Source organism: Leuciscus leuciscus, assembly GCF_965113295.1.
Source record: "Leuciscus leuciscus genome assembly, chromosome: 1".
Lineage (NCBI taxonomy): Eukaryota > Metazoa > Chordata > Actinopteri > Cypriniformes > Leuciscidae > Leuciscus > Leuciscus leuciscus.
The window spans coordinates 33,131,673-33,149,904 of NC_138725.1; the positions used below are offsets into that span (position 1 = coordinate 33,131,673).

The 18,232-nt window shown below is 37.9% G+C and overlaps 1 protein-coding gene across 2 annotated transcripts; it reads right to left on the bottom strand.

The window, feature by feature from the left end:
• Position 1: 1 nt before the first annotated feature.
• engl (endoglin, like) lies at positions 2 to 16,141 on the bottom strand. 2 transcript variants are annotated; one of them, XM_082140777.1, is made up of 15 exons: positions 15,984 to 16,141; positions 15,516 to 15,653; positions 14,653 to 14,827; positions 14,309 to 14,477; positions 13,103 to 13,247; positions 12,838 to 13,024; positions 11,375 to 11,496; positions 10,533 to 10,682; positions 9,930 to 10,019; positions 6,738 to 6,944; positions 4,283 to 4,822; positions 1,750 to 1,819; positions 1,612 to 1,653; positions 667 to 762; positions 2 to 566 (listed from the first exon to the last, which is right to left on the bottom strand). In XM_082140777.1, the coding sequence occupies exons 1-15, from the start codon at positions 16,116 to 16,118 to the stop codon at positions 487 to 489; spliced, it is 2,346 nt and encodes a 781-aa protein (XP_081996903.1). In that variant the 5' UTR covers positions 16,119 to 16,141; the 3' UTR covers positions 2 to 486. The 2 variants fall into 2 exon arrangements, with proteins under 2 accessions (XP_081996903.1, XP_081996902.1); XM_082140776.1 differs by having other exon boundaries at positions 12,829 to 13,024.
• Positions 16,142 to 18,232: the final 2,091 nt, after the last annotated feature.

The window sequence follows — 18,232 nt, forward strand, 5'->3', positions numbered from 1 at the left end:
GTCTGAGTTTATTTCTTTAATAGTGACACTTAAAGACACATGTTAACTACAACACACTACAATAAAAACAATTAAAGGAGTGAAAATTAAATAAACATTTAAGGGGCACAAGATCGTTTCACATAATGTGTTACTTTAGCAGCAAAACAAAAGCAGCAAGTAAAATCATTACGCCTACATATGAAACTTGTTTCCACCACAAAATAAATAAAAAAGGTGATTGCGATTTTATATCTCTCAATTCTGACTTTCCCCTCACAATTCCGAGTTTATTTATCAACAGAACTGTGAGATAAAAAGTCACAATAACCTTTTTGTTTTATTCCATGGCAGAAACAAGGATCACTCGTTAGGCTACAAGCACCTCAGAACAGTGATACACAACTTCAGCTGTAAACAAAAGCAGAAATCACATGATAGCGCTTTATTTCACATTGACGGTCGTGTCGTATCTTTAGTTGGCCTGGTGGAAACTGGTTTGCTCCATCAGTGTCGGCGGGTTTCTGAAGCCGTGTTCTGTCCCGATGTCTCAATAAAACCGGCTCTCTGGGTCAAATCACGCCTCCCTGACAGTGACAACCAACAAGCGTGTTTTTAATGGCCAGCCGTCATGTGGAAAAAGGGAAAAACGTTAGACGATCATTTTGTGTGAGGGAGGGGGGGTACCAGTCTGAGTGTAGATGCACCACAGCGCCCCCATCAGGAACAAACCCAGCACAAACGCAGCGAACACGACCGCCAGCACAGGACCCTCGTCTGCACCTGAACACAAGCCACAGCGTAAGACATTTTCCATGTATTTTTTAAATAAAAATTCAGAAAGTCTGATCTGTTGCAAGGAAGTATTGTTAGTGAATATAATCCATTAATAGCAAATAGCCACTTTTGGTCAGGTATAAAATGAGTGAATTATTCTACATTATGGTTATGAAATCTATATCACCTGATCATCTTTGTTTCTGGCTTTCTTTGCAACAGATTATGCATTTTGATAAAGTGTTGCAAAGACCAATTACTCCCATTAGAAGCTAAGAGTCAAACTGTCCAACTAAACGAAACACTGATTACCATAACGGTGACCATATATTTCCACTAACTTCTGTAGATGAATTACAGAAATAAAGTCAGTCTGGTTAAGTAATAAGTGAAGCTGGTAATGCAGTTTGCTGAGATCTTGAGAGTTGTATTGCCTTCTTTTATTTGCAGTTGTGTTTCATTTTCTGAGAGTGCAAGCATGATGTTGAAGCAACATCACATTGTAACATAGATTCAATACCATTACCATTGATGTTTTGTTGAAATTTCAACATATTTTCAACATTAATTGTGGGGGCAGAAGTGATGTTGGTTCAATGCAGTTAACATTGACACAATAATATTGATTTAACATTGTTTTTCGATGGTTGCTTGCTATCTAGGATTTCTGGTTCCCAAAAAACATTAGTGAAAAGTTCTTAAAATAATAAAAAAAAATTTTTTTCAAATCTAAAGAACTTTTGTGCGTTTAAAAAAAGACTCCATGGATGTCAAAAGGTCTTCGAACGAGAGATACCAATACAGAACCTTGTTTTTTAAGAGTGCAAGTAACAGAATAAAGGAGGTGTAACGCACCGCTGTGTGTGGGAGTATTTCTCGACATCTCAGTGAGTTTACCTGAAACACACACACACACACAGAACAAACACAAGTGTTAGTAATGCAAAACGTTTGTGTGAATGAAAGTTCAACGCTGCATTGATGTGTACAGACCAGCAGGGGGAGCCAGAAACCCAACAGGATACGTCACCAACACGGGCCGAGACAGATTTCTGTCCTCACACTGTAAAAGAAAGGCAAAAGATAAGAATCATAAAGATTTTAATAGTTCTGGTTCCGGTGTCATTCCATTATTTTAGTAAATTTTACATATATTTGATATACTAATATATATATATATATATATATATATATATATATATATATATATATATACATACATACATACATACATACATACATAGGCTACATACATACATACATAGGGGAGACCGGGGACAGTTGCAACACTTTTTGCATTTCTCTCAATTACTCAGAGACTACTTGGACTAGACCAACCAAATTTGTATATATTAAACTTGCATCTGTCTGCTAATTACCCATACCATTTAAAGATGATTATATATGACATATCGTTCACAGTATTTATTTGAATGGAAGAAGTCAGATGTTGCAACTGACCCCGACCCAGGGGACAGTTGCAACACAACCCAGGGACGGTTGCAACATGTTAAAAATACCTTAAATTTCATTAATTAACTTAAGCTTTTTGTCTCAATGAGCAAAGAATTCTGAAAATATTAACTGTTTTAGGCCTACTATAATATTATAGTATTATTTATTTCAATAATATTATTGTAGCCTATAATTTATTTATTTAGTCATATTTATCAAATAACAGTTATTGAGTTTTGTTTGTTCATGTGTAGAACATAGGCCTACATAGATTCAGTGTGCAGGAGTTACAGATGCTATTAAATCTCTCCATATTTCAGTGTCAGACAGGAAGAATTTAACAATTTGCAATGCAACAAACTTTTATTAAACATGCAATTTATAACATGTTGCAACCGTCCCCGACCCTATCAGCCATGACAGAACATCATACGCCTGCTAGACACACTGACTTTGACACATGCTAACCATGTCACTTAGTAGTCAACAAAACAACAATTCAAACTATGTAAGTTTTTATTAAATCATACAAAATTTCAGGACAGTATGACAAAAATATATCTCATGAAAAAAATTACTTTTATACCTCCAAAACAAGTTTTGTTCAATAAATACATCAGCAGATGTTGAATATGTCTACTGTCTTCTTGGTGGGTGGAGGGTCTAACTGTGCATGTGCAGTATGAGTGTCATCACTCTAGCTTGTTTCTGATTGGAGAAAAATGACATGTTGCAACCATCCCCTGTTGCAACTGTCCCCGGTCTCCCTACATAGTCAACCCAAAATTCATTCAGACACCTTCAACATTTCTCACATTATCACAGTTTATTCTCTATAGTTTAGAAAATGGTAATGAAATATGAGAAGAACTCAAGAGTTATCAAATCAGTTGATATTTCACTGGTTTTGTCCATCCTTCTGTAAAGCCCCTTTCACACAGCGCTTTGAACCCGGCAAATTGCCGGCAAATTGCCAGAGCGCCTTCTGTGTGAACGCAAACTCGACCCGGGATTTAAGCCGGGATTGATGCCGGGTCGGGACCTAGTAACATTGCCGTGTTCAGTCCCGGAACGCGCGCTGTGTGAACAAAAGCCGTAACAATGCCGTGTCGTAGTGATGACGCTGAAGCCGGGCTCGTTCTCCAGCTATGAAACGGTACGTAATGCGCAAGTTTATGATCGAATCAGAGAAACAAATGCACAGGCGTGGTTTCTCGAGAGAGAGATCGCAGCTCATAAGCAAACTTAAGACTCTGCTGAGATTACAAGTCACATCGATGTCACGTGTCTTTACGGCATTTTTACGGGTTGTGTGTGAACGCACTCTCAGATTCCGGAAAATCACTGGCAGTGTGAATGACCAAAATCAAACGAACCCGGGTCAAATCCCGGGTCACTTTATCCGTGTATTTTCCGGAATCTCTGTGTGAAAGGGGCTTTAGACTGTCTCACAAATGAATTATGTTGAAAATCTGTCAGCTGTTAAATTTAACTACACAATTAGATAATACACATTTAGCTCAACCAATGACCAAGCAATGCTTCATTTTGTTCAGTCTGTGGTGTAGAAAGGTCGCATTAGCAATTAAAGAAAAAACACATAAACAAAACATGGTCAGGTCAAAGTGTCGGAATCATTTTTGGTCCCAAATGTTTATAAATTTTACAGATAGAAAAAAATTTACAGAATTTTTTTGTATAATATGTTACAGTTTACTTTATTTTGCTCTCCTCACTTACATAAATGAACTATAGTGTCCTGAACCCACTAGTATAAAAAAATATCAAAAATTATATCTGGTGTCTGAATAATTTTTAGTTTGCCTGTATAAATATATAGATGTGATACACCTTTACACTCAAGGTATTTAAAGTTTCTGGAGCTCATTACTAACACTTTATGTTTTAATATATCAGATAATAATGTTTAATCTAGTTATTCATATTATATGAACTATATTATGATATATACAGTATGATATTTAATATAGTTGAGGTTGACAGTTATTAAAAATATGACAAAGAGCTTGCAGCCATCACAGTTTTCTATGGGTAATGACACCAACAGTACCTGGTGAGAAGCAGGCGTGTGTGTGAGAGCAGGAATCCGAGGCCCCTGAGCACAGACCCGAGCGTTGGCCCCTGAGGGCCCCATGTCCGCCGCACACAGGCGCAGCCGGCAGTGCAGGAACTGAATGGAGTTATTATAGACCGGCCGCAGGATGAAGCTGAAGCGCAGTGTGTGTGCGCCCTCACGCCCATCATCCCTCCTCCACCGCCTGCGTTCCTCAGGCTTCCTGGCTCTGACTCTGTCGGGTCTCTTTTCTTTAAACCGTCTGGCCCTCTCGTCTCCGCTGCGGGCTCCTGTGTGTCTCCAGCGAGGGGTCGGCCGTCTCTCAGTCTTCTCCTCGTCCTCCTCGTCTCCGTCGCTCTCACTCTCTGGACTGTCTGTTGGTTCCTGGGCTTCTTCGTGGAGAAGTGTGAAGGACGGGTCTGACGGGCAGGAGTCTCTGATGATGGACCAGCCGCTGTGAGCCTGTGGGTCTGAGAGAGGAGAAACCAGACACGACTGGAGCTCCACGGCCTCCGCAGCGCCAGACGCCACCGAGATCTGACAGACACACACAGAACTTATGTTAATCAAACACTGCACCCTATAAACCATCCGGAACACCCCGGCAACCACACAGCAACAGCCTAGTAACCACCCATAAAGCACATAGCAACAGCCTAGCAACCACACAGAACACCCCAGTAACCACATAGCAACAGCTTAGCAACCACATAGCAACAGCCTAGCAACCACCTGTAACACCCCAGAAACCACATAGCAACAGCTTAGCAACCACACAGACCACCCCAGCAACCATATGGCAACAGGTTAGCAACCACCCTAGCAACCACATAGCAACAGCCTAGCAACCCCCCCCCCCCCCCCAGAAACCCACATAGATGCTAAAATTCACTTTTTCTTAAATATTATTTTTGAGAAATTATATAATACAGCATTGTAACCACCCAACAAAATCACATAGCAACAGCCCAGCAACCTTCCACAACACCCTAGCAACCCCATGGCAACACTCTAAACCCCACCTTTCATGTTTTATTCAGAAGATCACTAATATTATAAAATTGAACTAATATTTGTATGTTTAGGTTTAGTTTTCTTAATTACTCATATTTAATAATAGTATGTCACTGAATTAGTTATTTTCAGTTGAATTCTTGTTGCTAGGTGTCGGTGGTCTGCAAATTCAGCCGATGTTGAACGATAATTTTTGATTTGTTGGCATTATTTGTATATTTGACTTCACATGAGTTTCCTCATATAAACTCAGCTGCACACACACAGTCAGTGGAGTGTGTTCATTAGTGGCCTTGACTTTAAGCTCCACATGGCGACAGGAATCTGGGGTCCTTGAGCGGGTGTAATCCCGTTATCGACTCCAGCGCCATCTATCAGCAGCTCTGGCCTTCAGGAGGCGCCCAGCCAACAGCACCATAGACTGGGAGAAAAAATGGCCGCCGCCCCTTCACTCTTTTCCATTGGTGAAAAGTGAAGCCGCCAAAGTCTTAACATGGCACTGACATCTTGCGCAGATTTGGGACCTGCTTCTGCGCAGTAGTGACCGCGGGACCCGAGTCTGCACAGTAGTGAGCGTGAAGTGGAGCCGCGATATCAAGGTCCCGCCCTCACTCTCGCAGAATCGTTTAATACAAAGTTTACTGCAGAGCAACTCATTGTGTCAGTGAAATAAACAGTTATGGACATGTAGAAATTAAAGTTGAAGCTCCAATCTCCTCCCGAAAATCCCCCAAAAAGTCAGTTGGTGCCTCAATGACTTTGTTTAGAGAAGCTGTCAATCACAGCTGTCAATCAAGACGTCACATGTCCATTTTTATAGCATCAAATAACTAACTAAGATCAAACTTATTTAAAAAACAAACGCTTAAACTTATATCAGCGTGATAAAACTACCTAAAATGACAGAAAACATCTTTGGAAAAACTGTATTTGAAGTGTAATTTGATTGTTTAGTTTCGATCGTGTCCCATTAGACTTCATGAGGAGGGCGGGGTTTATGAGCTGTACTGGGACCAGCCACCGGGGGGCGATCGAGACTCAGGGTTTATGAGCTATACTGGGACCAGCCACCGGGGGGCGATCGAGACTCAGGGTTTATGAACTGTACTGGGACCAGCCACCAGGGGGCGATCGAGACTCAGGGTTTATGAACTGTACTGGGACCAGCCACCGAGGGGCGATCGAGACTCAGGGTTTATGAACTGTACTGGGACCAGCCACCAGGGGGCGATCGAGACTCAGGGTTTATGAACTGTACTGGGACCAGCCACCAGGGGGCGATCGCGACTCAGGGTTTATGAACTGTACTGGTACCAGCCACCGGGGGGCGATCGAGACTCAGGGTTTATGAATTGTACTGGGACCAGCCACCGGGGGGCGATCGAGGCCCTTCGGCTTCACTTTCAGCACTTGTGCGGCACGCTTGGACAGCACTGACCTGCACATAGAGCCGGTCGTACGCGCTGATCACGCAGGGCCCCACGGGTCTCTTCTCGAGGGCCTCGGTCACGAACAGCTTCATGGACAGCAGTGGGACCCAGGGAGGAGCCGCTGCCGGACTGAGAGGCAGAGCTTCCTCGGGACGGGCCGACGGAGTCACGTCTGATGGACTCACCAGAGTCGACAGAGTCGAATCACAGCTGATCTGAGCACAAACACACCAGAGGAAACCGCATTACAGCAGCATTCAGTTGATCAAAAGTGAGAGCAAAGACAGTCACAAACAGTGAATCACAATTTGTGTTATTCAGTACAAATATCCAAACATTCTAGAAATCAAGATACATTTACTTAAAAAGGAAAATTACATAAGTCTTTCTGAAGAAAAAAATGAGTTTAAGGGTACAATAAGGTTCATTAGTTAACATTAGTTAACTACCTCAGTTAACATGAACTAAGAATGAACAATACTTCTTCAGAATGTATTAATTTGAGTTCATATTAATTTCAACATTTACTGATACGTTATTAAAATCAAAGTTTGTATTTGTTAACATAAGTTAATGCACTGTGAACTAACATGAACAAACAATGAAGTGCAGTATTTTTATAAACTAACATTAATAAAGATTAATAAATACTGTAACAAATGTATGGAACATTGTTAGTTCTTGTTAGTTAATACATTAACCAATGTTAACTAATGAACCTTATTGTAAAGTGTTACCAGTTTAAGTTTAAAACTAAAAAAATATCTGTGAGTGGCGTTGGAAAAATAAACTTAATTTAAAGAGAAAACAAGTTTATTTTTCTGACCCCAGTGGCAGATATTTTTTACTTGTTTTAAGCTTAAACTCACTTCAGAAAAAAAAGAACCTTTGCTTCTCAAGTTCATGTATCTTGACTCAATAATGTTTAGATATCTGTAGAAAACAAGACCAACATACTAAGAAAATAATTTTTGCAGCGAAACATTTCTAATAAATAGATTTAACCCTTTCATGCATGAATTATGAAAACCTCAGTCCGGATTCTTTTCCTCGATGGATGTGTTTTTATTGCTCTTAGGACATGAAAAACAATGTCAACTTTTTTTTTAACATATGTTTTAAAGAGATTTTCAGATGGATTTTTGGTTTTAACTGAAGAGACACTGTATTAAACATAATACAGTCAAAACACAGTAATACTGTGTGTATTTATCAAACCAATTAATACAATTATATAAAATCATGTGAAAACTATAAAATATATATAAAAATATATAATACAGCTTCAATTATTACAAACGCAATTGAGTTTGATCCTGTTCAACCAGCAGACAAAAGAACTTCACACAAGTTGAACTTCGCCTGTCTTTGAGATCAGAACATGAGGACGTGATTCCATCAAAGATCTGGTGAAGGAACATCTGCAGAAAACGTTCATGATCCCTCCAGTCTACCAGAGTATGTCGATGTACACTCAAACTGAAATCAACATTGATCTACTGATGTTTTCAGACGGTAAAAAAAAAAAAAAACTAGTTTCTAATTTCATCTGAAATGAGCAGTGTTGGGGGTAATGCATTACAGGAAACATGCTTTATGTAATCAGATTACTTTTTTGATGTAACGTGTAAAGCAACACATTAGAAGTAACAATGCATTACAAGTAACGTGCATTACATAATTAGATTAAGTTTTCGATTTTACAAGTAACGCATTACAAGTAACATGCTTTACATTTACATTTACATTTATTCATTTAGCTGACGCTCTTATCCAAAGCGACTTACAATTGCTATATATGTCAGAGGTCGCACGCCTCTGGAGCAACTAGGGGTTAAGTGTCTTGCTCAGGGACACATTGGTGTCTCACAGTGGATTCGAACCCGGGTCTCTCACATCAAAGGCATGTGTCTTATCCATTGCGCCACTACCACCATTACATAATAAGATTACGTTTTCGATTTTACAAGTAACGCATTACAAGTAATGTGCATTATGTAATTAGATTGTTTTTTGATGTAACAACTAAAGTAACGCATTACAAATAACATGAATTACTTAATCAGATTGCTTTTTCAATATAACTATCAGTAACATGCATTACATAATAAGATTACGTTTTCGATTTTACAAGTAACGCATTACAAGTAATGTGCATTACATAATCAGATCATTTTTTATGTAACGAGTAAAGTAACGCATTAAATGTAACATGCATTACATAATCAGATTACTTTTTTGAACTGCAAATTACATTAATAACACAAATACATTTATTTACAACCAAAAAAGATATGAAGTATTTTCAAGAACAACAGTCACAGTAGTAAGATGAAATGAAGCTGAAATATAGCTAGTGAAGCATGTTTCCTCCCAATCTAAAATCAATACTTGGAAAATGTATCAATGACATGACTCCTTACATGTTACTTGATGTTACAACTTTGTTTTTGTTTTTACCTGCAAGAGTCTCCTAGGATAGAAGGAATGGATGGATAATTCGGAGTAACTTGGCATTTCTGACTGGTCTTCGGACAAAAAATAAAAAAATAAAAAAATCCACATACATAGGCTTACCACTTGGTGGCAGTATATATGATGATGCACTAGTGTCCTCTGTAGTGGTTGATGTGCAATTGTACAGTCAAAACCCAAGCATACGCAAGAAATGGCTTTTTTGAATAGCTGCCCACTGTAAGGACCTCTAGCGTGAAAGGGTTAAAATAAAAAGTTATTTTGAACTTTGTATTCATCAAAGAATCCAGAAAAATAATATGTTTGTGAAAATCGTGATACATTTTAAACAGCACAATGCATTGTATTACATATGCATTATATATTTACTTAACCTGATTTCTTCATTATTTAATGTATGCTTGAATAAATCTGTCATGAAAAGAAGTTACTACAGCCATCGTTTAAATGAGATAAAAAATACATTTCAGTGCATCAATAGAATTCATGAAATAAATCAAAAGTCTAATGTTAATAGAAGTATAAAAAAAAGAGAGAAAAAAAGTTTTTGACCCAGAATTTCAACTTCGATGCATCAGTACTAATAAGAAATGTTTCTTGAGCAAATCATCTAACTGACCCAAAACATTGGATAAAAATAATTCTGTCCATCTAAATGTTACAAATCAGTCAATTATGAGTCAATTATGAGTCATTTAGTGCACTAGGGTTTGAAACACACTCACATGAACGGCCAGCAAACTCGTCCCATCCGAACCCTCCCAGTCCGTCTCATTGTTCAAACCCTCAGATGGTTTTTGTTTCCACAGGAACACCTTCAAAACATAATTAAAGTATATTCAGGTAAGAAATGGACCATTCTTCCCTATTTTCTTTTGAAGATGTTCCCATCTCCAGATTCTCCACACCTGATAATGCTTTGCTCTGCTGGATTCGGCACAGTGTGACCCGGGTCATCTGTTTTAGGTGTGTGGTTATGCCTTCATATACAACCACACAAACAAACCGAGTGACAGCAAGACGACGTGACCCAGGTCAGATTTAATTGTTGCACTTCAGAAATAATCATAACGAAATGCTATTTTTATGATAATTTGATGGATCTTGACAAATCAGTAGTCACTATGAACTGACGCTGCATTAAACTGAATTACACTTTTTCTGTTGTATACAGAATTTTGTGCTGAAACCTATAGAATTACATCAGCTATATTAATATTACAATAATTGTCAAATTCATTTAATCATATTTAATTATGTTTATTGTTTATGTGTCTTTCTCTCTCTCTCTCTCTCTCTCTCTCTCTCTCTCTCTCTCTCTCTCTCACCGTGTTTGTGTAATGAACTCTTCCATTCGCTCCATCCATTTCTCCCTCCGTCCCGCAGGAAATGACTGGGAAAACCAACAGGAAATGGCTTCCGTTGAATTCGGCCTTGCAGTCGCGATCCCGCAGGGTCACTGTCGTCACTGGCGAAATCTGTGTGTTCAAACAATCCAATCAGTCAAACTTGGTGATATGATACTCAATAAAATATTTTAATATTTTTGAAAGAAATCTCTTCAGCTCGCCAAGGCTGCATTTATTAGATCCAAAATACAGTAAAAACAGTCAAATTGTATTACAAGTTAAAATAGCTGTTTTCTATATGAATATATGTTAAAATATAATTTATTCCTGTGATCAAAGCTGATTCATTACTCCAGTCTTCAGTGTCACATAATCCTTCAGAAATCATTCTAATATGATGATTTGATGATCAAGAAACATTTATGATTATTATCAGTGTTAAAAACAGTTGTGCTACTTCATATTTTAGTGGAAACTGTGATATATATGTGTGTGTATATATATATATATATATATATATATATATATATATCACAATAATAATAATAATAATAAATATATATATATATATATATATATATTTTTTTTTATACAAATATATTATTTTATTTTAAATATTATTATTCCATGGCGGAAACAGTCTTCCATAGTTCCATAGTCACTTTTGATCAATTTAATGCATCCTTGATGAATAAAAAAAATAAAAAATAAAATATATATATATATATATTACTGACCTCAAATATGTTTTGTGACACTAGTACTGTTTTCACTTTTATAAGCATAAAGAAAGAATATGTTGGTGAGTGTGTGTTGTTCACCTGCAGCATGTGTGTATCCACAGAAACAGAAAGAGCTCCACCGTCACACTGCCATCTGAACGCCTCTCTGCTTCTGTCCGTCACGATGACCTCTTCTTCGTCTGAAGGCCTCGTCTCAGAGCCTGAGCATCACGACGAAACCTCAGTCACAAACCTCGCTGTCTACAGGCAGCTGAACACTTTATATAGTCTGTGAATGCGTTGGCAATATGTGATGATAAATGTTTAAAACAGTAGTATGCCACATTAATGTCACATGAGCTCATTATGTTTTTTGCGAGTGATGTTCAGTTATCATGTCAGAAATAGTTATTTTGCATTTGAATATGACTTTTTGTTTAGAAACTCTAATCTGAGTCAGAGGAAAAATTGTGTTTCATGCATCACACTGGAAATAAAATAACAAATTAAATATATTTCAGGTGAATAAGGTTACAAAATTAGCTAATTTATATCACTATACATCTGCAGTTGATTGATTATATTAAGAATTGCAAAAAAAAAAAATTGTATTACAAGTTTTCTGATAAATTATATTTAAATATGCAAATGAGCCATTTTCTAATTACTTATGCACTAATTTGCATATAATTCCAGAAGATAAATCTGAACATTGGATGAAGCCAGGATCAAAATTCTTGTTTGATTTTGTTGACATATTAGAGTTAAAGATTTTTATAGAAGGGATTTTGAATATCTCTTTTCATTACTCTATAAATCAGAAAATACCATCAACAGACAGAACAAAAACACTTTTCACCATGTTTTTAGGAAGAAAATGTAATATAAATCAGTGTGAATGATATATGAACAAACCCCTCCGTAAAAGCCTTCAGAGACAGGAATAAAACTGTAAAGTTTGGTGTGTGTGTAAGTGCTGCTGAAGTGCTGGGAAAAACTCACAACCAATAGATAAAATCTACTAAAATAAACACTTAAATGTATTTTGGATGTTTTCTGAGCTCTAGTCTGAAACAACACGTTATTGAAATGCCAAATAACACGAAATCTCAAAATTGACCAGTGCACGAAAAAACAATGGTTTTGCCTTAATGCATTGCATTATGGGATACAGTCTCATGCAGTGTGAACTATACCAAAGTATAGGATATAGGATATACGAAGGCCATATTTGCAACGCCTCCGGGCAGATATTTCGGGCATCTAAGACCAAGTCCTGTCAATTCTCAAAAACTGCTTGCCGAACTCACAATTAAATAACATATTTCAAATCAGCAACAAAATCTGACATGAACTGTCCCATAAAGGTTGTTTCTTATGCTCAAATAGTGTTAAAAAGTGTATTGTGTGTTGCAGTTTCCCCCATTCATAAGTAATAGGAGTGAACCGTCTTTCTTTATCTATAGTCTTAGACTATACTGCACATTTTTGAACATTTTATGTTCATATGATCAGATAATACACATGTTGCATTCATTAAAAATGTCACTCACCTTTCCTACCTTCTCTTAACTTGATCATGAAGCGATTGGCCAGATCAGCCTCGGTATATGAGGTCACTTTGTGAAAGCCGTTCTGATAGGCCCATTCTAGAAGGTCGGGGGTGCTGTGGAGGTCAGAGGTCACGGTGCTGGCCACGCTGAGGTCCGGGGCCTGAGTTCTGTACGGTAGACTAACGCTGTTGGACGACTGAAAGAAACACAACTTTAGCAAGTGTTTGGACAAGCGCACAGGTTAGAAATACAGATTGATGAAGTTCTGCCTTACATAGACCCTGACGTGACCTTTGACCTCTGGAGCCACCAGAGCCCAGTTGACTGAAACTGCACTGCTGAGGATCAGAACAATCCTGTGGTAACCTGAACGAGCCACAGGGGGCAGCAGAGAGACCGACACCTCCACCTGCAGAGACCTGAGACAGAGATGACGTTACGTTCATGATGTTTTCATCACTTTATTTTCCACAGCATCTGTGATGGGTTGTCAAGACATTGCGAGTTTGTTAAATAATAACGCAAAACAGCAATGCTGTTATGATGGAGCACTGATAGGGAATTAAACAGTTTAAATGTAGGAAAATTAAGCTTGCTTCTTATTCTAATGAATACACTGTAAAAAAATTCTAACCCTCCCAAATCAAAAATTTCAAGTGACCGATAACATCTAAATTTTTCAATTGGCCCAAGTGAAATTCTTGTTGCAATAGTCTGTTAACATTGGCTCAATGAGAAATAATACGTCAGACTAATTGAAAAATTTAGTTGTTATCGGTCACTTGAAATTTTTGACTAGGGGATGTAATTTTTTTTTACAGTGTAGAAATGCAATACATTATTTGGGTTATTACAATAAATCATTTATTTTATTATTATTGTCATTTTTTTGCATGCCTTTTATTTTCATTTCCCCTTTCAATACATTTATCCATTTCTTCAAATTTTATTTCTTACTTTGTATTGTTATTTATTTATTTCTAATGTACCTTTAAAAAAAAGTTTATGTAATTTTACATTAAATATTTATATATTTAAATATTTATATCATTACATAACATAAATTTGACAATTTATATGTAAAATACTTTGAATTACCATCATGTTAAATGTGTTATATGTATATATATACAGTATATACAATTTTATGAAAACATTTATTTTATTATTATTGTCATTTTTATGTATGCCTTTTATTTTCATTTCCCCTTTTCATTTTAATACATTCATCAATTTCTTACATTTTTATTTCTTACATTTTATTGTTATTTATTTATTTCTATTAATGTACCTTTTTATGAGTATTTGTAATTTTACATTAAATATTTATGTATTTTATGTGTTCATTACATAACATAATTTTGTCAATTTATTATATAAAGTAGCCTACTTTGAATTACCCTCATGTTAAATGTGTTAAGTTAATGTGTTGAATATATATATATATATATATAATTTGGGGTTGGAGAGCTGAACTGACCCGCACAGGCCGGAGCCCGAGGACCACAGCCGGATGATGTGCACCTCCGTCTCCACCGGCTCGTCAGTCGGCGTGCAGCCGTGAACCTCCTGATCCTGAATCTCTGAGGACAGATAGTTCTGCGACAGAAACAGAGACTGCAGGCGGCACTCGCTCGGCATGCTGGGATCTGCAGGCGGATTGGGAAATGCATTAGGATGCTCCACATGACAAAATACAGTAGTATATTATAGTGAAAATACTCTATACTATAGTGTTTTTGAACCATATGGTAAACTATGGTAATTTTACTAAAGTACCATCTTGTACAAAGTACTATCCTGCATGTCTGTGTTTGTTCTCACCCTCTCCCAGATGAATGTACACGCGGTTTGCGCTCACAGTGTGTGTGAGCGATGAGAGGGTGGCGTGTCTCTGGAGGATCCAGCGCAGCAGGACTCGAGGACGCCGCGGCAGAGACCGAACCTGAGCCACGCGGATCGACAGACTCGAAGACTCGACCGTGGAGTTCAGAGACACCTGGGACAGCAGTGTTGGGGTAAGTTACTTTTAAAAGTAATGTATTTCAGTATTACGTTTGCACATCATCCAGCTGTGGGCCTCGTGCTCCGGCCTGTACGGGTCAGTTCAGCTCATAGAAAAGTGTCATTATTCAGCTCAATTCAGTTCAATGTTGATTCAGTTCAGTTCAATAACAGCGTACAATCATGAAATCGAACACATTAAATTAAACGAGAAATTTTGTAGAAAGTAGAAAGACTTAAATAGTATTTTCCTGCAAATCGTTCTCCAATAGTGTCATCATTCAGCTCAGTTTCCTATTAGCCTATTGATTCAGTTTAGTTCAAAAACAGTCAATGTCGCAAAGTTGCGCATCAACTACGAAACAAATTCGATTCAGCTGTAAACCAGATCAACAGAAGACAATAGTGTCCTTACTGAGTTTCAATTCTGTTGTCAGAGCAGTCATATTATTAACTGTCTTTTAAGCAGTAACTGAGCAAGCCAAATTGACTAAATTACATCCAATCAAAACATATTTAATAAACAAAAAATATTAATATGTAAAACATATTTATGTAATAATAAAATTTATAAACATTAAAAATATTAATACAAATAGCATAAATAATAAATAGTAGTAGCAATATGTATGAATAAAAAACTCTAATAAACAGTTATGTGATCGAGTGAATCACACACACACCTGCACCAGTACGTTGATGTTCTGTGGGAGTCCCTCGTTCTCCAACACCCAGCACACGGCATGCTGGGAGCTCAGCACTAGAATCACCGGACGGCTGACGGGCCGCGAGGGGGTCAAAGGTCTCAACACCACCGTCACCTGTGAACAGGACACCTGAGCGGGACGCGATATTTTTTTTTCCCAGGACGGTAGGGGAAGACTCATGAATATTCATTAGGGAAGTCATCCCTGATTGGTCTGATGACCTACCCCTAACCCCACCCCTAAACCTACCTGTCACTGGGGGTCTGATGACCTACCCTAACCCCGCCCCTAAACCTACCCGTCACTGGGGTTAAGACCAATCAGGGATGACTTCCCTAATGAATATTCATGAGTCTTCCCCTACCATCCTGGGAAAAAAAAATTCGCGAGCGGGACGTGTGCACATTGACGGAACCAACGAGCGGACAAACAGAGGTCTCATACCTGTGTATTGGAGGCTTTGCCTACAGAAATCACATGGGTCTCTTTAGCTCCGCCCTCTCTGGCGGCACAGCCCGTTCCCGCCTCGAAACGCTCCAGCTGAGCCTGTACGGGGTGCAGCGCCTCCACAGGCCACATGGAGCACTGCAGCTCCCTGCTGGACACTGACACACAGATTCATACACTATTAGCCTGGCTAACGTCAGACCTCTTTCTCATTGAGACGTGGTCTGGGAACCACATGTTCATTTTCTCGTATTTGAGGCGTGGTTTACGAATGCCCAGAGCCGTTTATTGGGCGCTACAAATGTCTATCAAATGCGCCTGTACGTAGCTCATAGCCAATCGTTTAAATTATACCAGATGACATATGTAGAGCGACAGAAATTCGACGAGGAAGAAGACGATGGCTGAAGAAGACTAAACTACTTAGAACACTAAGGCTGCATTGAAAGGTAACTTCGCGTCTGATGCCATGTTGTATCCATAGATATAAACAAACTGCTTCAGTGTGTCGCATAGACGTCGTCATCGTCTTGCTGCTCCCTCCCCGTTCTGTGATTGGTTCCCTTTTTGAGGGGAAAATCTGGTCATGGTATCCAGGCTGCCTAGCAGCGTGAATAAAATCGCGCTGCGTGCAAGGCAGCAGGGGGAAACCCAGGCTAATACACTATGGCAAGTCAAAGTGCTTTACAGAAAGGAACTGAAATAATCACAAAATAAAAGTAAGGAAAATTAAAACAGTTATAAAAGGATTTAAAAGAATAAAAAGATGATACATAGATAAACTTATCATCAGGCAAAACACCGGTGTATCATATTTTTCACAACCCCCCGTTTTTACTCTGAGATTTTCCCATGGTGATTACACTGTGTCTGTGGTGTTCTTTCGGCGCGCATAAGAAATCTATTGGACGTCTCAGATTTTTCCCTAAAATCACACTTCAGGAACAGATCACTGACCCACGGGTTCACACACGAGGCTTAAGCTAGTCCCAGACTAACATGCATGTTGGAGCTAAACGTAACTTGCACCAGTTGGCATTTCTGAAAATATTTTACTGCCATTGTTTAGTGTCAAGATGCACATCAGTAATGTTTTTTTTCTGAGGATTGTTAGAAAAGTTATTTGACCCAAAACTCATTTTTGTAATTTTTTTTAAAAAAAATAAAAAAATGAGTTTCAGGTCAAATCTCGGGTCAGATCTCAAGACCCTAGGACTTTTGTCACACTTGAACAACGAATACACAAAACTCACCACACCAATTCAGTGAATGAGGATTATTAGGTGGCCATGATTGATAAAGGCCAATGGGTGGAATGTGGCCAGGACACCGGGGTTACCGGGGGACTACTCTTTACGAGAAGTGCCATGGGATTTTTAATGATCACAGAGAGTCAGGACTTCGGTTTAATGTCTCATCCGAAGGACGGAATTTTGTGGTTGAAATTTAAAAAAGTAACAATCCTTCGCTCGCGGGTCAAGTTGACCCCCATAGGAATGAATGGAATGTGAGGAATGCTTCAATACACATAGAAAAAACCTAAACATGCTCAAAATTCAAACTAAAAATGCTAAAACGTTGCAATTTTTTTTTTTTCTAATGTCTACATGTGTATCAGAAGAGAACTGACTTTAGGACCCAGAGGAACAGCTCATTTGCTCTATATAGAGCTATATGGCAAGAGTCATATATCAAGTCATGATATTAGAGAAATATCATGTTATATTATTTTTCCACAAGAGGTCGGCAAAGATATTTGATATATAAAGATATTATAATATCTCAGTGTAAGATATTTTGAGCTGAATTAATAAAGGGTAATGCATGAAATTGTGAGTTATTTTGAATTTAAGTTGAAAGAATGTGAGAAATGTGCTTAAATCACTATTTATTTATTTATTTATTATTTATTGATCAAATCTAGTCATTTAAAGGTAAATAAAATAAAAAAGAACAAAAAAAAAATCTCTAAGAAATTGCATTAAAAAAGAGAAAAAAACATTATAAAAATGAAATAGAATAAGCTTTCTGAAAAAAAAGAAGAAAAAAAAGTATAATTTTAGGGCTTCAGGTCATTTTGACCGGCGAGGGAAAGATGTGTTACGAAGTGCGAGGGAAGGATGAGGGTTAAATATCCTATTTGAAGGCCTAATCCTGGTTTAATAAGTTTGAGAAACCAAGCCTGAATTAATTAAAAACACAAAACATTTCTGGTGCTGTATTTTCTTTCACTGAAACAGAGAATT